Here is a 21,681-nt window from a genome sequence, read left to right on the forward strand (position 1 = left end):
GGATTCAATAGGCTAATCTGGGCTGGCTACTCTGTTCCAAGATCGTCAGGAACAGTCGGAGGTGGAAGCGGCTGTGGAGCCTTGTGGAAGGGTGGATAGGCTCTGCACTTGGTGCTAGCTGGAGCTCGGCAGCATCATCGCTGCTGGGCTTGGTGGCGGCCTCGGTGGTTTTATTTCTGATATCCATTGTGGCAGTGGCAGATTAGCTGGTTAGATCTAAATAGGCTAATAACACTAAGGCCTTTTACAGCTAGATAAGAAGCTAACTAAACTCTGTAGTGGTGGGGCGTGAGGCAGAGTTGAGTGAAGCAGCTTCAACTGTGACCCCGTCCTTATAAATCTAAATCTAATATTACAGGCGGAGGCGGATCACTTTATTCACGTAGCCTACCACAGATGAGCAGCATTTTCCCCACTTTTTATGGAAACCCAAAGGAGTCATACCTAACCGCCCAGTGGCTTTCCATAACTCCCCTACACACTCCGGCAGGCTCTCTGTCCATGGTGCTGAAACAGCGCAGCGGAGATACAGATTTCGTGCCAACCTTTCACTCAATCATTTGAATTTATTTGCTATTTTTATATAGGGAAATAAAACTAAAACTGAGGGGGGACAAGTTTCAACTGTGGAGGCTAAGCTGGGCGCGTATCTCTCCCTGACCCTGATTCCCCCAATCTTTCCTGTACTGAGATATACAGTGCATTCGGAAAGTATTCAGACCCCTTTACTTTTTCCACATGTTGTTACGTTACAGCCTTATTCTAAAATTGATTAAATAGTTTTTTCCCCCTCATCAATCTACACACAATACCCCATAATGACAAAGCAAAACAGGTTTTCAGAAAATGTTGGAAATTTATACATAAGTATTCAGACCTTTTACTCAGTCCTTTGTTGAAACACCTTTGGCAGCGATTACAGCCTTGAGTCTTCTTGGGTATGACCCTACAAGCTTGGCACACCTGTATTTGGGGAGTTTCTCCCATTCTTCTCTGCAGATCCTCTCAAGCTCTGTCAGGTTGGATGGGGAGCGTCGCTGCACAGCTATTTTCAGGTCTCTCCAGAGATGTTCGATCAGGTTCAAGTCCGGGCTCTGGCTGGGCCATTCAAGGACATTCAGAGACTTGTCCTGAAGCCACTACTGCGTTGTCTTGGCTGTGTGCTTAGGGTCGTTGTCCTGTTGGAAGGTGAACGTTTGCCCCAGTCTGAGGTTCTGAGCGCTCTGAAGCAGGATTTCATCAAGGACCTCTCTGTACTTTGCTCCGTTCATCTTTCCCTCAATCCTGACTAGTCTCCCAATCCCTGCCACTGAAACACATCTCCACAGCATGATGCTGCCACCACCATGCTTCACCAAGCGGGTTGTCATATGCCTTTTACTGAGGAGTGGGATCTGTCTGGCCACTCTACTATAAAGGCCTGATTGGTGGAGTGCTGCAGAGATGGTTGTCCTTCTGGAAGGTAATCCTTTCTCCACAGAGGAACTCTGGAGCTCTGTCAGAGTGACCATCAGGTTCTTGGTCACCTCCCTGACCAAGGCCCTTCTCCCCCGATTGCTCAGTTTGGCCGGGCGGCCAGCTCTAGGAAGAGTCTTGGTGGTTCCAAACTTCTTCCATTTAAGAATGATGGTGACCACTATGTTCTTGGGGGGCCTTCAACGCTGCAGAAATGTTTTGGTACCCTTTCCCAGATCTGTGCCTCGACACAATCCTGTCTCTGAGCTCTACGGACAATTCCTTCGACCTCATGGCTTGATTTTCCCTCTGACATGCACTGTCAACTGTGGGACCTTATATAGACAGGTGTGTGCCTTTCCAAATCATGTCCAATCAATTGAATTTACCACAAGTGGACTCCAATCAAGTTGTAGGAACATCTCAAGGATGATCAATGGAAACAGGATGCACCTGAGCTCAATTTTGAGTCTCATAGCAAAGGGTCTGAATACTAAGGTATTTCTGTTTTTTATTTTTAATACATTTGCCAACATTTCTAAAAACCGGTTTTCACTTTGTCATTATGGAGTATTGCGTGTAGATTGATGAGGGAAAAAATGTATTTAGTCCATTTTAGAATGAGGCTGTAACGTAACAAAATTTAGAAAAATTGAAGGGGTCTGAATACTTTCTGAATGCACAAAAATATAAATGGAACATGCAAGAATTTCAAAGATTTTACTGAGTTACAGTTCATATAAGGAAATCAGTCCATTGCAATAAATTCATTAGGTCCTAATCTATGGATTTCACATGACTGGGAATACAGATATGCATCTGTTGGTCACAGATAACTTTTTTATTAAAGGAGGGGCGTGGATCAGAAAACCAGTCAGTATCTGGTGTGACCACCATTTGCTTCATGCAGCGCGACACATCTCTTTCGCATAGAGTTGATTAGGCTGTTGATCGTAGCCTTTGGAATGTTGTCCCACTCCTCTTCAATGGCTGTGCGAAGTTACTGGATATTAGCGGGAACTGGAACATGCTGTCATACATGTCGATCCAGAGCATTCCAAACATACTCAATGGGTGACATGTCTGGTGAGTATGTAGGCCATGGAAGAACTGGGACATTTTCAGCTTTGAGGAATTGTGTACAGATACTTGCGACATGGGGCCGTGCATTATCATGCTGAAACATGAGGTGATGGCGGCGGATGAATGGCATGACAATGGGCCTCAGGATCCCATCACGGTATCTCTGTGCATTGAAATTGCCATCGATAAAATGCAATTGTGTTCGTTTTCCATAGCTTATGCCTACCCATACCATAACCCCACCGCCACAATGGGGCACTCTGTTCACAACATTGACATCAGTAAACTGCTCGCCTACACAATGCCATACACGTGATCTGCAGTTGTGAGGCGGTTGGACGTACTACCAAATTCTCTAGAACGATGTTGGAGGTGGCTTATGGTAGAGAAATTAACATTCAATTCTCTGGCAACAGCTCTGGTGGACATTCCTGCAGTCAGCATGCCAATTGCACGCTCCCTCAAAACTTGAGACATCTGTGGCATTGTGTTGTGTGACAAACCTGCACATTTTTGAGTGGTCTTTTATTGTCCCCAGCACAAGGTGCACCTGTGTAATGATCATGCTGTTTAATCAGCTTCTTGATATACCACACCTGTCAGGTGGATGGATTATCTTAGCAAAGGAGAAATGCGAAATCTTTGATAAATACGTTTTTTGTGCGTATGGAAAATTTCTGGGATGTTTTATTTCAACTCATGAAACATGGGACTAACACTTTACAGGTTGCATTTATATTTTTGTTCAGTGTAGAAGCAAAATGCCAGCCAGTAAACTTTAGCTGTCATAAGATATTGATATGGCTTATTTAGTTTCCGTGGGACACTTCACATTAATTTGGTAGTAGGAAGGGATGGGGAGAGAGGGAACGGTAATAGGAGGGATGGGGGAGAGAGGGAACGGTAATAGGAAGGGATGGAGGAGAGAGGGAACGGTAATAGGAAGGGATGGAGGAGAGAGGGAACGGTAATAGGAAGGGATGGAGGAGAGAGGGAACGGTAATAGGAGGGATGGGGGAGAGAGGGAACGGTAATAGGAGGGATGGGGAGAGAGGGAACGGTAATAGGAAGGGATGGGGAGAGAGGGAACGGTAATAGGAAGGGATGGGGGAGAGAGGGAACGGTAATAGGAAGGGATGGAGGAGAGAGGGAACGGTAATAGGAGGGATGGGGGAGAGAGGGAACGGTAATAGGAAGGGATGGAGGAGAGAGGGAACGGTAATAGGAGGGATGGGGGAGAGAGGGAACGGTAATAGGAAGGGATGGGGGAGAGAGGGAACGGTAATAGGAAGGGATGGGGGAGAGACGGAACGGTAATAGGAAGGGATGGGGGAGAGAGGGAACGGTAATAGGAGGGATGGGGGAGAGAGGGAACGGTAATAGGAAGGGATGGGGGAGAGAGGGAACGGTAATAGGAGGGATGGGGGAGAGAGGGAACGGTAATAGGAGGGATGGAGGAGAGAGGGAACGGTAATAGGAAGGGATGGGGAGAGAGGGAACGGTAATAGGAGGGATGGGGGAGAGAGGGAACGGTAATAGGAAGGGATGGGGGAGAGAGGGAACGGTAATAGGAAGGGATGGAGGAGAGAGGGAACGGTAATAGGAGGGATGGGGGAGAGAGGGAACGGTAATAGGAAGGGATGGAGGAGAGAGGGAACGGTAATAGGAGGGATGGGGGAGAGAGGGAACGGTAATAGGAGGGATGGGGGAGAGAGGGAACGGTAATAGGAAGGGATGGGGGAGAGAGGGAACGGTAATAGGAAGGGATGGGGGAGAGAGGGAACGGTAATAGGAAGGGATGGAGGAGAGAGGGAACGGTAATAGGAAGGGATGGAGGAGAGAGGGAACGGTAATAGGAAGGGATGGGGGAGAGAGGGAACGGTAATAGGAAGGGATGGAGGAGAGAGGGAACGGTAATAGGAAGGGATGGGGGAGAGAGGGAACGGTAATAGGAAGGGATGGGGGAGAGAGGGAACGGTAATAGGAGGGATGGGGGAGAGAGGGAACGGTAATAGGAAGGGATGGAGGAGAGAGGGAACGGTAATAGGAAGGGATGGGGAGAGAGGGAACGTAATAGGAAGGGATGGAGGAGAGAGGGAACGGTAATAGGAAGGGATGGGGGAGAGAGGGAACGGTAATAGGAGGGATGGGGGAGAGAGGGAACGGTAATAGGAAGGGATGGAGGAGAGAGGGAACGGTAATAGGAGGGATGGGGAGAGAGGGAACGGTAATAGGAAGGGATGGAGGAGAGAGGGAACGGTAATAGGAAGGGATGGAGGAGAGAGGGAACGGTAATAGGAAGGGATGGGGGAGAGAGGGAACGGTAATAGGAAGGGATGGAGGAGAGAGGGAACGGTAATAGGAAGGGATGGAGGAGAGAGGGAACGGTAATAGGAAGGGATGGGGGAGAGAGGGAACGGTAATAGGAGGGATGGGGGAGAGAGGGAACGGTAATAGGAGGGATGGGGAGAGAGGGAACGGTAATAGGAAGGGATGGGGGAGAGAGGGAACGTAATAGGAAGGGATGGAGGAGAGAGGGAACGGTAATAGGAGGGATGGGGGAGAGAGGGAACGGTAATAGGAGGGATGGGGAGAGAGGGAACGGTAATAGGAAGGGATGGGGGAGAGAGGGAACGGTAATAGGAGGGATGGGGAGAGAGGGAACGGTAATAGGAAGGGATGGAGGAGAGAGGGAACGGTAATAGGAAGGGATGGAGGAGAGAGGGAACGGTAATAGGAGGGATGGGGAGAGAGGGAACGGTAATAGGAAGGGATGGAGGAGAGAGGGAACGGTAATAGGAGGGATGGGGGAGAGAGGGAACGGTAATAGGAGGGATGGGGAGAGAGGGAACGGTAATAGGAAGGGATGGAGGAGAGAGGGAACGGTAATAGGAAGGGATGGAGGAGAGAGGGAACGGTAATAGGAAGGGATGGAGGAGAGAGGGAACGGTAATAGGAAGGGATGGAGGAGAGAGGGAACGGTAATAGGAGGGATGGGGAGAGAGGGAACGGTAATAGGAAGGGATGGAGGAGAGAGGGAACGGTAATAGGAAGGGATGGAGGAGAGAGGGAACGGTAATAGGAAGGGATGGAGGAGAGAGGGAACGGTAATAGGAGGGATGGGGGAGAGAGGGAACGGTAATAGGAAGGGATGGGGGAGAGAGGGAACGGTAATAGGAGGGATGGGGGAGAGAGGGAACGGTAATAGGAAGGGATGGAGGAGAGAGGGAACGGTAATAGGAGGGATGGGGGAGAGAGGGAACGGTAATAGGAAGGGATGGGGGAGAGAGGGAACGGTAATAGGAAGGGATGGAGGAGAGAGGGAACGGTAATAGGAAGGATGGGGGAGAGAGGGAACGGTAATAGGAAGGGATGGGGGAGAGAGGGAACGTAATGAGAGTCTGTCATCTGGCTGCTGTTTCTATTAGCCTGAAAGGGCAGGCCTGCTGTGTTGGCTATGTAGAACGTCAGCTCATGCTGTGTATTCAGATTCATCACTGGGCAGGACACACACATACAGTACACGCACATCCATATGCAAACGCACACACACACACACTCCCGTTTGGCTTTTTCCCTTTTCGTCCGGAAATTTTAAGACTGTGGGATAGCTTCGCACATACTGTATGCCTATTTTTGGTGGCATGAAAGTGTGTGTGTGTGTGTGTGTGTGTGTGTGTGTGTGTGTGTGTGTGTGTGTGTGTGTGTGTGTGTGTGTGTGTGTGTGTGTGTGTGTGTGTGTGTGTGTGTGTGTGTGTGTGTGTGTGTGTGTGTGTGTGTGTGTGTGTGTGTGTGTGTGTGTGTGTGTGTGTGTGTGTGTGAAAGAGAGAGAGATGCCCTCTCATCTCATTTGCATATTTTATACTTGGGAATTTCACAGCTCACCAGCTTTGAAACGGCAACATTTTGTCTGCCAGATACAGTGGGGAAAAAAAGTATTTAGTCAGTCACCAATTGTGCAAGTTCTCCCACTTAAAAAGATGAGAGAGGCCTGTAATTTTCATCATAGGTACACGTCAACTATGACAGACAAATTGAGAAAAAAAAATCCAGAAAATCACATTGTAGGATTTTTAATGAATTTATTTGCAAATTATGGTGGAAAATAAGTATTTGGTCACCTACAAACAAGCAAGATTTCTGGCTCTCACAGACCTGTAACTTCTTCTTTAAGAGGCTCCTCTGTCCTCCACTCGTTACCTGTATTAATGGCACCTGTTTGAACTTGTTATCTGTATAAAAGACACCTGTCCACAACCTCAAACAGTCACACTCCAAACTCCACTATGGCCAAGACCAAAGAGCTGTCAAAGGACACCAGAAACAAAATTGTAGACCTGCACCAGACTGGGAAGACTGAATCTGCAATAGGTAAGCAGCTTGGTTTGAAGAAATCAACTGTGGGAGCAATTATTAGGAAATGGAAGACATACAAGACCACTGATAATCTCCCTCGATCTGGGGCTCCACGCAAGATCTCACCCCGTGGGGTCAAAATGATCACAAGAACAGTGAGCAAAAATCCCAGAACCACACGGGGGGACCTAGTGAATAACCTGCAGAGAGCTGGGACCAAAGTAACAAAGCCTACCATCAGTATCACACTACGCCGCCAGGGACTCAAATCCTGCAGTGTGAGACGTGTCCCCCAGCTTAAGCCAGTACATGTCCAGGCCCGTCTGAAGTTTGCTAGAGTGCATTTGGATGATCCAGAAGAGGATTGGGAGAATGTAATATGGTCAGATGAAACCAAAATAGAACTTTTTGGTAAAAACTCAACTCGTCGTGTTTGGAGGACAAAGAATGCTGAGTTGCATCCAAAGAACACCATACCTACTGTGAAGCATGGGGTTGGAAACATCATGCTTTGGGGCTGTTTTTCTGCAAAGGGACCAGGACGACTGATCCGTGTAAAGGAAAGAATGAATGGGGCCATGTATCGTGAGATTTTGAGTGAAAACCTCCTTCCATCAGCAAGGGCATTGAAGATGAAACGTGGCTGGGTCTTTCAGCATGACAATGATCCCAAACACACCGCCCGGGCAACGAAGGAGTGGCTTCGTAAGAAGCATTTCAAGGTCCTGGAGTGGTCTAGCCAGTCTCCAGATCTCAACCCCATAGATAATCTTTGGAGGGAGTTGAAAGTCCGTGTTGCCCAGCGACAGCCCCAAAACATCACTGCTCTAGAGGAGATCTGCATGGAGGAATGGGCCAAAATACCAGCAACAGTGTGTGAAAACCTTGTGAAGACTTACAGAAAACATTTGACCTGTGTCATTGCCAACAAAGGGTATATAACAAAGTATTGAGAAACTTTTGTTATTGACCAAATACTTTTTTTCCACCATAATTTGCAAATAAATTCATTAAAAATCCTACAATGTAATTTTCTGAAATTTTTTTTCTCATTTTGTCTGTCATAGTTGACGTGTACCTATGATGAAAATTACAGGCCTCTCTCATCTTTTTAAGTGGGAGAATTTGCACAATTGTTGGCTGACTAAATACTTTTTTTCCCCACTGTATCTTTCATGAGACTAAGTCATGCGCTCTGGAGGGGCGATGGGGGGAGCAATGACTCTCCAATCAAATTCCATTTGAGTCAAGCTGTTTCACTTTTTTCCTGAAAATAATCCTCCCCCCTACTCACACTTCCTTTACATCACAATATTTAATGAAACAGAATTGTGAGAACTTCATTACTCGATCAACTGGTTGCTCTTGAGAGGTGATTTGTCCAGGCGAGGAATTTCACAAGGGAAGAGGGATCTTTGTTTTTGTTTTTCTGAGTTTGGGGAGGGGGAGACAACAAGACCATGTGTGGAACCGGATCGACACCTTCTCTTTTCACAGTAACTCCTGGAATATTATATTGCTCTTTTTTGCCTGGGTTTTGACGTGAGAAATGTTCCTCCATTTTGGGCCCTGACCTCTAGACAGTCAACCATAATAAAACAATAATTGGGGTTTTGCTCAATTAGACCTCTCCTAACTCATCTCTCCCCTCCGTTAATTGCATTTTTTTGCCTCCCTCACTCTTCCCTCGCTCTTCTATCGCAATTTCTCTATGTGTTTCTTCTCACTATCCATCCATCCAGTATCGTATCTCATACACACACTCATATGTACACACACAACAGTCTCTCCACACCCACACACACTCCTTGGCTGGCAGCTAATCCTCTATTTACTAATTTACTAAAACAATCAAGCAACTCAAATACAGCCATGGAACTATCACTTAACACAGTGTTCCTTCTTTCAAAATACCTGTCCCTGCCTCTTCAGGATTGTATTTGCCTCTATATTTTGGACTGAGTCGTAGTGGGCTACAGACAGTGTAACTGGAAGGTGCCAGGACTGTCAATTTGGTGTTTAAAGCCAACCAGTATTTCATCATTGTAACTCAAGGAGGCGAGCCCACGCTTTATTAAGAATAACATCCTCATCAACACTTGGCTACAGGGACGTCTGTGCCAGTCTGTGCCAGTCTGTGCCAGCGCAGAGGGGCCAACCATGTTGGCTTTAAGGGAAACAAAGGGAAGTTAAAGGATCTGAGATGAGATCCATTAACAATGTTAGACTGAAGCACACGCTTCACACTCCATAAGAGTTCAGCGGGTTTTACTTAAGACAGACAGGCAGACAGACAGACAGGCAGGCAGGCAGGCAGGCAGACAGGCAGGCAGACCGGCCGAGAGAGAGACAGACACGCACAGACACGCACATACACATATCCTCATTTACAAACACCTTTGTCAGTGTTTTTTTATTTTAATTTTATTTAACCTTTATTTAACCAGGTAAGCCAGTTGAGAACAAGTTCTCATTTACAACTGCGACCTGGCCAAGATAAAGCAAAGCAGTGCGATAAAAACAACAACACAGAGTTACATATGGGGTAAACAAAACATAAAGCCAAAAATACAAACAGAAAATATATATACAGTGTGTGCAAATGTAGTAAGTTATGGAGGTAAGGCAATAAATAGGCCATAGTGCAAAATAGTTACAATTTCGTATTAACACTGGAATGATAGATGTGCAAAAGATGATGTGCAAATAGAGATACTGGGGTGCAAATTAGCAAAATAAATAACAATATGGGGATGAGGTAGTTGGGTGGGCTAATTTCAGAATGGCTGTTTACAGGTGCAGTGATCGGTAAGCTGCTCTGACAACTGGGCCTCCTGTAGCTCAGTTGGTAGAGCATGGCGCTTGCAACGCCAGGGTTGTGGGTTCGATTCCCACGGGTGGCCAGTATGAAAAATGTATGCACTCACTAACTGTAAGTCGCTCTGGATAAGAGCGTCTGCTAAATGACTAAAATGTAACTGACACTTAAAGTTAATGAGGGAGATAAGAGTCTCCAGCTTCAGAGCTTTTTGCAGTTCGTTCCAGTCATTGGCAGCAGAGAACTGGAAGGAATGGCGGCCAAAGGAGGTGTTGGCTTTGGGGATGACCAGTGAGATATACCTGATGGAGCGCAGACTACGGGTGGGTGTTGCTATGGTGACCAGTGAGCTAAGGTAAGACGGGGATTTGCCTAGCAGTGATTTATAGATGACCTGGAGCCAGTGGGTTTGGCGACGAATATGTAGTGAGGGCCAGCCAACAAGAGCGTACAGGTCACAATGGTGGGTAGTATATGGGGCTTTGGTGACAAAACGGATGGCACTGTGATAGACTACATCCAATTTGCTGAGTAGAGTGTTAGAGGCTATTTTGTAAATGACATCGCCGAAGTTAAGGATCGGTAGGATAGTCAGTTTTACGAGGGCATGTTTGGCAGCATGAGTGAACGAGGCTTTGTTGCGAAATAGGAAGCCGATTCTAGATCTAACTTTCGATTGGAGATGCTTAATGTGAGTCTGGAAGGAGAGTTTACAGTCTAGACACATAGGTATTTGTAGTTGTCCACATACTCTAGGTCAGACCCGCCGAGAGTAGTGATTCTAGTCGGGTGGGCGGGTGCAAGCAGCGTTCGGTTGAAGAGCATGCATTTAGTTTTACTAGTGTTTAAGAGCAGTTGGAGGCTACGGAAGGAGTGTTGTATGGCGTTGAAGCTTGTTTGGAGGTTTGTTAACACAGTGTCCAATGAAGGCCAGATGTATACAAAATGGTGTTGTCCGCATAGAGGTGGATCTGAACTTCACCAGCAGCAAGAGCAACATCATTGATATACACAGAGAATAGAGTCGGCCCGAGATTTGAACCCTGTGGCACCCCCATAGAGACGGCCAGAGGTCCAGACAACAGGCCCTCCGATTTGACACATTGAACTCTATCTGAGAAGTAGTTGGTGAACCAGGCGAGGCAGTCATTAGAGAAACTAAGGCTATTTAGTCTACTAATAAGAATGCGGTGGTTGACAGAGTCGAAAGCCTTGGCCAGGTCGATGAAGACGGCTGCGCAGTACTGTCTTTTATCGATCGCGATTATAATATTGTTTAGGACCTTGAGCGTGGCTGAGTTGCACCCATGACCAGCTCGGAAACCGGATTGCATAGTGGAGAAGGTACGGTGGGATTCGAAATGGTCGGTGATCTGTTTGTTAACTTGGCTTTCAAATACTTTCGAAAGGCAGGGCAGGATGGATATAGGTCTGTAACAGTTTGGATCTAGAGTGTCACCCCCTTTGAAGAGGGGGATGACCGCGGCAGCTTTCCAATCTCTGGGGATCTCAGACGTTACGAAAGAGAGGTTGAACAGGCTAGTAATAGGGGTTGCAACAATTTCGGCGGCTAATTTTAGAAAGAAAGGGTCCAGATTGTCTAGCCCAGCTGATTTGTAGGGGTCCAGATTTTTCAGCTCTTTCAGAACATCAGCTGTCTGAATTTGTGTGAAGGAGAAGCGGGGGGGTGCATGGGCAAGTTGCAGCGGAGGGTGCAGAGCTGGTGGCCGGGGTAGTGGTAGCCAGGTGGAAAGCATGGCCAGCCGTAGCAAAATGCTTGTTGAAATTGTAGATTTATCGGTGGTGACAGTGTTTCCTAACCTCAGTGCAGTGGGCAGTTGGGAGGAGGTGCTCTTATTTTCCATGGACTTTACAGTGTCCCAAACTTTTTGGAGTTAGTGCTACAGGATGCAAATTTCTGTTTGAAAAAGCTAGCCTTTGCTTTCCTAACTGATTGTGTATATTGGTTCCTGACTTCCCTGAAAAGTTGCATATTGCGGGGGCTGTTCGATGCTAGTACGCCACAGGATGTTTTTGTGCTGGTCAAGGGCAGTCAAGTCTGAGGAGAACCAGGGGCTATATCTATTCTTAGTTCTGAATTTTTTGAATGGGGCATGCTTATTTAAGATTGAGAGGAAAGCACTTTTAAAGAACAACCAGGCATCCTCTACTGACGGAATGAGGTCAATATCCATCCAGGATACCCGGGCCAGGTCAATTAGAAAGGCCTGCTCGCTAAAGTGTTTTAGGGAGCGTTTGACAGTGATGAGGGGTGGTCGTTTGACCGCGGACCCATTACGGACGCAGGCAATAAGGCAGTGATCGCTGAGATCCTGGTTGAAGACAGCGGAGGTGTATTTAGAGGGTAAATTTGTCAGGATGATATCTATGACGGTGCCCATGTTTACAGATTTAGGGTTGTACCTGGTAGGTTCGTTGATAATTTGTGCGAGATTGGGGGCATCTAGTTTAGATTGTAGGTTGGCCGGGGTGTTAAGCATATCCCAGTTTAGGTCACCAAGCAGTACGAATTCTGAGGATAGATGGGGGGCAATCAGTTCACATATGGTGTTAAGGGCACAGCTCGGGGCTGAAGGGGGTCTGTAGCAAGCGGCAACAGTGAGAGACTTATTTCTGGAAAGGTGGATTCTTAGAAGTAGAAGCTCAAACTGTTTGGGCACAGACCTGGATAGTACAATAGAGCTCTGCAGGCTATCTCTACAGTAGATTGCAACCCCCTTTGGCAGTTCTATTGAGACGGAAAATGTTGTAGTTGGGGATGGACATTTCTGAATTTTTGGTGGCCTTCCTAAGCCAGGATTCAGACACTGCTAGAACATCAGGGTTGGCGGAGTGTGCTAACACAGTGAATAACTCAAACTTAGGGAGGAGGCTTCGGATGTTAACGTGCAAGAAACCAATGCTTTTACGGTTACAGAAGTCAACAAATGATAATGCCTGGGGAGTAGGAGTGATACTGGGGGCTACAGGGCCTGGGTTAACCTCTACATCACCAGAGGAACAGAGGAGGAGTAGAATAAGGATATGGCTAAAGGCTTTAAGTACTGGTCTTCTAGTGCGTTGGGTACAGAGAAAAAAAGGGGCAGGTTTCCGGGCGTTGTAGAATAGATTCAGGGCATTATGTACAGAAAAGGATATGGAAGGATATGAGTACAGTGGAGGTAAACCTAAGCGTTGGGTAACGATGAAAGAGATAGCATCACTGGAGGCACCGATTGAGTCTGTCTCCGCGTGTATGGGGGGTGGGACAAATGAGCTATCTATGGCAGGTTGAGCTGGGCTGGGCGATCTACAGTGAAATAGTACAATAAAAAATAACCGAAACAGCAATAAGCAAGGCATATTGACATGGGAGAGAGGCATAAAGCAATCACAGGTGTTATTCGAGAGAGCTAAGACAACAGCTGGTAATGGCGACAAAGTTTGGGCTGAGGCTAAACATAAACAGGATGCGGTACCGTATAAAGGAACAGTCCAGCAGGCATCAGCTGTATAGCTGAGTTATCATAAGGTCCGGTGAACAGCAATAGGAGAGTTCGGAGGTAGTTCGGGGGCTGCTATAGCACTGGCGAGCAAGAGGCCACGGCTAGCGTGTGCTAGCGGGCCGGGGCTAGCAGACGGATCTTCGTGGTCGACGTCGTAACGGGAAACCTGTTGTAATCACTTCAGAGGATTTCGTCGGCAGACCAGTCGTATTGGATCGGCGGGGCTCCGTGTCAACACTAGGAGGTCCCGTCCGGTAGACAGAGAGGTAGATAGCCGGGATATGGGCCTGGCTCAAGGCTAGCTCAAGGCTAACTGGTGCTTGCTTCAGGGGCAGTGGTGATTAGCCAAACAGCAACATCCAATTCGGTTGCGGCTAGCTAGATGCGATCCGGTGTTAATGTCCAGTGATTCAGTTATTCCGGCAGAAAATCTGATGTTCTGGGTGAAAACCGCTAAGGGTGGCTAATAGCAAGTAGCTAGTTAGCTGGCTAGCTGGTATCAACTGGAGATTCTAGATAAAAGGTAAGTCAATAATAGAATCCGTTCCACATTGAGTGAGGCGGGTTGCAGGAAAGTATATTTTGTAGAAGGATGAAAAGTGTGATAGGGAAATATGTACGAAAAATAAAAATAAAAATAAAATACAAAAAACAGGCTATTTACACAGACACACAACAAAGACCACGACCGCACTGCTACACCATCTTGGATACAAAGTGTGTGTGTGCTTGACTGTGTGTTTGTGTGTGTGTGTGTGTGTGTGTGTGTGCTTGACTGTTTGTTTGTTTGTGTGTGTGTGTGTGTGTGTGCTTGGGCAGTCTCGCTCTGATGAAACGTGTTAATGTCAGAGCTTGTCTGTCATCTGTCATCTTGACTGGCCCAGGGGAGGGAGGGATAGGGGGGGTGGGGGTGCAAGAGAGGATGATGGAGGGGGAGATGACTGACAGACATTAGCCATGAGAAACAGAGGGATAGGTAGAGGTAAAACCCCTTCAGTGATTAAATAACATTTCTGCCAGTCCTATTTTGAGATGGAGGGAGGGGAGGAGGGGAGGGGAGGGGAGGAGGGAGGAGGAAGGAGAGGAGGGAGGAGGGATGGGGGGGGAGGGAGGAGGGAGGGGAGGAGGGAGGAGAGGGGGGGGAGAGAGGGAGGGGAGGAGGGAGGAGGGAGGGAGAGATGGAGGGAAGGGAGGAGAGGAGAGTTGTGTCTCAATGATACAGGCTCTCATCCTCTGTTATCCCCAGCCCACCACTACTCATTATCTGCTGTCAGAGCCCACACACACACACACACACACACACACACATACTTACACCACACACACTCCTTGTCATTAGATAATGGATGTGCGGAACGTTCTTCACTTTTTCCTGTTTTTCCGATGTCTTCCTCCATCCATCTTTCCTCGAACTCCTGTTGCCACTGAAGACCACGAGATGGGGATTTTCCCCCTCCATCCTTCCCCACACCCCAGGAATCAGATATCGAAAGTCTAATTTACAAAATGTCATTAAATCTTCAAAGGAGTTTAAAGTACAGGATCAGCAGTACAGGTAGAGGAGGAATTTGTCGAGGCTGAACTCTTTGGTTCATCTATAATAACCATAGCCTCATATTCCCCTTCTGTAAGGGATGAAGGTAAGGTCATCCGATTTGGTTTAGTATTGATCCACTTCATCTCCTTGGGCGGAGAGGATCCAGACACAGTCTGCCAGTTAATTCACTCTGCGTGAAGTTTGGAATGATACGCCTATAGACCCCTGCTCAGTTCTCCGCCAAACAATTTAGGATAATCTTTAAAGCATTTCGGGTGTTTTATGTGGAACGGAGAAAAACATTGATTTAGTAAAAAATGCCTTCTGTTTATTTTGCAGATATACGACGTCTGTGTCACTGTTTGTATTGATGTGGAAAATAATCACTATACTTTATTAAAAATCAAAGTTCTTCCAGAGTTTTTGTAGACTCAAGATTGACTTTATTACAATTCAACAAAGCCAAGCTGGTCTGCAGAGTAGCCTCTCTTCTCTCTTTCTTCCCCCCATCTATATAGTCCCATTCGCATCCCTTCTAGCTCAAAACCCCTCCCTCTTCAGTTTCCCGCTCTCTATCGCTCCGCCCTCTTCCTTCGTCTATGATGGCGGCTAAATTAAACTTTTATTCAGTTCAGAATCAATAGTAATACAATCAATCAATCCCTTATCTTGCAAAAACACTCATGTTTAGTTTAAACTGTTCAACCCCGGCTCCCCCTGGCTTGACCTGAAGATTGATTGTGGGACATGACAGGTCCACACTTAATATTTTAAACATACCCAAAACCCACACCATCATGCTATAATCAATCAAGAAGATAGCCAAAGAGAGACAACGGTTTAGCCTGAACTCTGTTCAACCCTGGCTCGTTCCAGGGATATGCCTAAGGAGAGCCACAGGGTCATAGTCTGGTTACAGTCACAGATAACATAAGACAACTGTAGAATTTGACCCAATGACAGGGCAGATGCCCATTTTACACACACACAAACCTAGTGAGAAGAATTCACTAAGTTCTTGCCTAGCAACAGAGACATCCGTGATTTAACTTTGTTTAGCACATAGTTCACTAAAACATCTCCCTCAGTATCCAGGTTAATGATAGCACAGCCATGTGACTGGTGGTATGGAAGGGGAAGCACCACAATTATTTCCATGAATTTCTATAAACTACTATACCCATTGTACTATGCTGACGGTAATAGTTCCTCTATCCCCCCAGGCTATGGAATAGGCCTACCACAGAACTCCCCTCTAACCAACAACGTGTCAGAGTTCATCAGTCGCTACAAGTCAGACGGCTACATGGACATGCTGCACGACAAGTGGTACAAGGTGGTGCCTTGTGGGAAGAGGGTGTTCGCTGTCACCGAGGTGAGTGTATGTCTGTCCTTCCGTCTGTCTGTGTGTGTGTGTCCCGGTCCCAGATCGGTTTGCACTATGTTGTCAACAACTTCTATGGTCGTTGTTGACCATCGAAGTCAGCCTGGGCCCAGATCTGTTTGTGCAGATAGGGACCAAACTAGTGTGGCTGTGGTGGAGTGGCGTCCCCTGTAGGCACACCACATGGGTTGCAGACAGTTGATGGACATTGGGTTTGGCCATCCTAACACATCTGGACATGTCAAACTGGATGTTTGGCTCCATTCCAATAGCCACACTAGCATACCACTTGAATGAAGCAATGTATTGGGCATGCATTCTAAGAGCTATTTAAGTGTGGGTTGCAGACACTCCTTAGACGGTCTGGAATCCATCAGTGTCAGATGTTTAGGGAAAATTATGTATTCCTAGATTCGACCTCTGTGTGTGTCTGTGATGTCCTCTCAGGATTGTGTGTCATCCTAAGGTTCTCCGCAAAGTTCTCCTTTAACCCCAAGCACCTAGCTGGTCTAACTTCCCTGCCCCAATGGGCTGCTATCATAGACATACAGGGAGTGTACAAAACATTAAGAACACCTTCCTAATATTGAGTTTCACCCCTCCTCTTTTGCCCTTCAAACAGCCTCAATTCGTCAGGGCATGGACTCTACAAGGTGTCAAAAGCGTTCCACAGGGATTCTTGCCCGTGGTGACTCCAATGCTTCGCATAGTTGTGTCAAGTTGGCTGGATGTCCTTTGGGTGGTGGACCATTCATGATACACACAGGAAACTGTTGAGTGAGAAAACCCAGCAGTATTGCAGTTCTTGACACAAACCGGTGCACCTGGCACCTACTACCATACCCCGTTCAAAAGGCACTTAAATATTTTGTCTTGCCCATTCACCCTCTGAATGGCACACATACACAATCCATTTCTCAATTGTCTCAAGGCTTAAAAATCATTCTTTAACTTGTCTCCTCCCCTTCATCTACACTGATTGGAGTGGATTTAACAAGTGACATCAATAAGGGATCATAGCTTTCACCTGGATTCACCTGGTTAGTTTATGTCATGGAAAGAGCAGGTGTTCTTAATGTTCTGTATACTCAGTGAATGTGTTGAGATACTTCATTGGCTGTTACTAATTCATTAACTGGTTGTTATAATCGTATTAAGATAGTGTTATTATTGTTGATGCCCTGTTACTGGGGCAATCACCCGGTCCCATCAGCATGACGATGTGAGCTGTTTCCCTATTGGCCCCTGCTCCCCAGACAGACAGACAGACAGATAGACAGGGCCTAGCAGCCAAGGACTCTGGGATTGCTTTTCTAATACCAACACCACATCAGCCTGCGCTGATTTGTGATCTTCACAGACCCAGCGAAGATAGAGTGTGTGGAAAGAACGGCAGTGTGTGTGTGTGTGTGTGTGTGTGTGTGTGTGTGTGTGTGTGTGTGTGTGTGTGTGTGTGTGTGTGTGTGTGTGTGTGTGTGTGTGTGTGTGTGTGTGTGTGTGTGTGTGTGTGTGGCTGAGGTTGTGTGTGTGTGTGTGTGTGACTGAGGTTGTGTGTGTGTACGTGTGTGCCTGTGTGCGCGTGCCTGCCGTTATGTGTTGACAGGATGGGGAAAACGATGCTAGAGAGACAAGCAGTGATCCCAGCCATCTGTGCAGAAACATCAAAGTCATTCCCAGTCTTGTCATTACCTTATTATCAAATTATCACCTGATTTACTTTGGGGAGAGACTGGGGGATGGATGGTAGAACACTGATGTTTCCCACATGACAACCTGTCCCGTTCACCTCGACTGAGCCGCACACGACACGACTAACAATAATATGTCTTCTCTTGACACGGCAAGGGAACAATTTTAGTTTTCTTTTCTTATTGATTTACCCCCGGCTGACGCTCCTTTGAACTATGATGTCATACGCTTTGAAGTGTTTTTTTGTCATCGTGTACCTGTCCACGACGGCCCCTCAAAAGATGCTAAAATTAATATTTTGGAATGTAAAAAAATCTTGTTTTTGACAGAATCACATTCCAGCCTGTCGTTCTCAAGCTAGCTTGGATCAATGTTAGAAACTCCAAGGAGAGTGTACATGCAGCGCATCTATCATCTATCAATCAAAAACCACCCCATCCTACAAACCATATGTTTTTCACATTTTAATCTTTCACTGTTTACTCTATATATTTCACAGTTTCACACAATGACAAAAGGCACCCAGATGGCATTTCTATTTTACTCTAATTTGAAGGGGTAGAGAATTACCGTGGCCTGCATTGAACAGATTATTCCACATTTTCATTCCAAATCCTTTTGCTCTCATGGATTCGGAGAGGGAAAGCTGAGGCACAGGGGAAGGGAGGGGAACAGGGGAAGAGACGTGATACCCCTCCCAGAAACAATATGGCGGAGGACGGGTCCACTCTTAAACACAGTCGACAGGCTAACACCATCCATACTGGGGGCCCGAAGTGCTAATAGGATGAGTTATTCCCCCTGCATACTGAACACTACTGGGTCAGGAAGAGAGAGAGGGAGAGGGAGGGAGAAGGGAGGGGTGAGAGGATGGAGGGAGAATGTAGGACGGAGAGGGTGAGGGAGAGAGAAGGATGGGGGAGAAAGGGGGAGAGAAACACAGATGGGGAGGGGGGGGTGAAGTGGGTAAGACAGAGAGAGGGAGAGAGGGAGGGAAGGTGTAGAGGAGAGGAGAAGGGAGAGAGAGAAAAAGAGAGCAGAGTGGCATAGGGAGAGAGAGAGAGAAAGAGGGAGAGAGAGAGAGGGAGAGAGAGAGAGAGAGAAAGAGGGAGAGAGAAAGAGGGAGGGAGAGAGAGAGAGAGAGAGAGAGAGAGGGAGAGAAAGAGGGAGGGAGAGAGAGAGAAAGAGAGAGAGAGGGAGAGAAAGAGGGAACAGAGTGGCAGAGAAAGAGAAAAGAAGAGAGCAGAGGCTGGCAGCTCCCTCTCTTGGCCGAGTCCCAGAATGAAATGGGAGGAGGGACTGGGTGTAGGATGGGGGGGGTGGAAGGAGGGAGGGGGAGGGCCTGGACTGCACACCTGGGGTTCACTGTGTCAGCACTTCGGAAACAAGCCCGCCATCCTCCACTCCTCCCTCTCTCAATTTTTCCTTCTCTCCCTCCCTCCCTCTCTCACATCTACGTCCAATCCTCTACAGATAAGATCAGAGAGAGAGAGGCGGCTTTCAGTTTAGGACATTTCCTCTGAAGAGTTTTCTCTCCTTTTCTGAAAAGTGTCAAACAGCTTGGACAATACAGCTGCCTCTACATACAGCACATCTCCAACAACTCATGTTGTTAGGCCTTGACAGGCTAGATTCATATTTTATTGGAGGTGTACTTTACTATACAACTACTGTACTGTATTGCTGGCAGGCAGTCAGACAGGGTGTTCACTGCTCGCACTGTGCCTCTCAAACACACACTGTTGTCCTGACTTAGGTTAAATGCCATCTAAGCACTGCTGGAATTCAAAAGGACATCTGCAGCAGCCCACAGGGTAGACACTAATCTTACCAGTGGAGGCTGCTGAGGGGGGGGACGGCTCATAATAATGGCCGGAATGGAGTAAATGGAATGGTATCAAATGCATGTTTTTTATGTATTTGATACCATTCCATTCACTCCATTACACTCCATTCCAGCCATTATTATGAGCCGTCCTCCCTTCAGCAGCCTCCACTGAATCATACAGGCTAGAATAGAGTAGAGTAGAATAGAATAGAAGGGCAGGCTCAAAGGAATAGAATGAGAACTCATATCTCTGGGTAGAATAAACTAGAACCAAAGAGAATACAACGAAACAGAATCAATAAGGCATGGAGATCAGGCATGTGTTGCTTATTAGTCACAATACTCAGGTTTCTAAAGCCCCGTTTATGCCTGGTTCTAACATGTGTCCTTTATCCTGATTTTGTCCACGTTCTGATTGTGCCCACATTTTTAGACAGGTGTAGACGATTAAAAGATGCATGGTGATCTGATTATGATCAGATCTTCCTAACCACCTCCGGAGGTAGTCAGGGATGCATTGTGTCTCTGGATATCTGGGTAAGTGTAAACGGATCTGGACAGTGAAACCAATTAAATCATAATTATCCCGCCCTCTAAAATCATTGTCAGGTGGCACTTTTGACTTATGGCATCAATATATGTCTTAAAATAAATTAATAAATATTATTTCGAAAATGTTTCTGTCAAATAATTTACATACAGGTAAATCTGGTCACAATGCGGACACAGTGGATGGATAACAGACACTTTTTAATACCCTGTGTAGATGCAATGGCTAATATGTGGGCATAATCAGAATGTGGACAAGATCAGGTCAAAGGACACATGTTAGCACCAGGTATAAACAGGGCTTAATGGGAGAGCAGCAGCATCTATTTCAATAAACCACAATGCTTCTTGAAATAGCTCAGCTCAGCTGGTAGAGCACGGCGCTTGTAACGCCAAGGTAGTGGGTTCGATCCCCGGGACCACCCATACACAAAAATGTATGCACGCATGACTGTAAGTCGCTTTGGATAAAAGCGTCTGCTAAATGGCATATAATTATTATTATTATTTTTACATTCTGAATAGTTATCCTCAGCAGGACCCTTCCAGACCACTCTAGGGGACACACAGATGCCTACTGATGTCAAAACTGTAATGGCCTGATTCAGACTTGGGAAATCTATTTATTGACTCTATACTGTCATTTGCGCATGGCTACATAAACCTATAGCTTGGGTCTCCACATTTCATATCTGCAAGTTATAAGGCCAGCATTTCATAAACTTTACTGTTTAAAAGGTGATATGTTGATATGCTTCAGTTTGCTTTCATGTGACTGGTTTCACATTTGTCTCCAGCGGTCATAAGGTAAAATATATTTACAATTCCCTTATCCAAATGGCTTACTCATTTACCTAGCTCTTATAAATAGCGCTTATCAATTTGTAAATGACAGTGCATGGAGAATGGTGTTATTTCTATCGGAAAAAGGAACGTAGATTTTGTTCCACTTGGAACCGACAGGTTGCTCAACCTTATTCATCATTTCATCACGGGTAAAGGTGGTGGAATTATTATGGAATTAAGTCAAGATCTGTGGACACCTCTGCCACACCTTCATTTCTTTGATCTCCACCCGAAACTAATAGTGGGTGAATAGCATGCTTTACTCATGCTTATGTTCAAGGTCAGAATACACGTAGAGAGAAAGGTGCATAAAAAGGGAATTATGTTCCATTTATACACGCTTAACTCGGGTCGGAATCGGCCCCTAACTGTTAATCTATGGACTATGTCTATGGACAATCTCTGTCTGAATACGAATGAATAGAGACTGCCCCCTAGAGGTGAAAATAGGGAGCGTCAGAAAAGATGAGAGACCTGAAATGATGCTCTGTATCCATTGGATAGAGATCTAATGACAAGGTTCTCAGGGACCAATCACCAACTGACTACATTGCTAACCCCTTTGTTACAGGTGTTAACCCTACTCAAGTAACCCAACTGTCCCCTCCCTTTCCCTCGACCTCCCTCCCC

At 46.4% G+C, this 21,681-nt stretch overlaps 1 protein-coding gene across 1 annotated transcript in view; it reads left to right on the forward strand.

Annotated features, from left to right (window-relative positions):
* LOC311137564 (glutamate receptor ionotropic, NMDA 3B-like) overlaps nucleotides 1-21,681 on the forward strand; it is a gene marked incomplete at both ends in the record, with an annotated part of 110,373 nt that overhangs the window by 84,618 nt on the left and 4,074 nt on the right. Inside the window, one exon of the mRNA XM_084172081.1 lies at nucleotides 15,979-16,130. Within this exon, the coding sequence (XP_084028207.1) occupies nucleotides 15,979-16,130 (152 nt within the window). The remainder of the gene's footprint in view (nucleotides 1-15,978; nucleotides 16,131-21,681) is intronic.

Source organism: Coregonus lavaretus (genome assembly GCF_964263955.1).
Source record: "Coregonus lavaretus genome assembly, chromosome: 11".
In the NCBI taxonomy this organism is placed as follows: Eukaryota; Metazoa; Chordata; class Actinopteri; order Salmoniformes; family Salmonidae; genus Coregonus; species Coregonus lavaretus.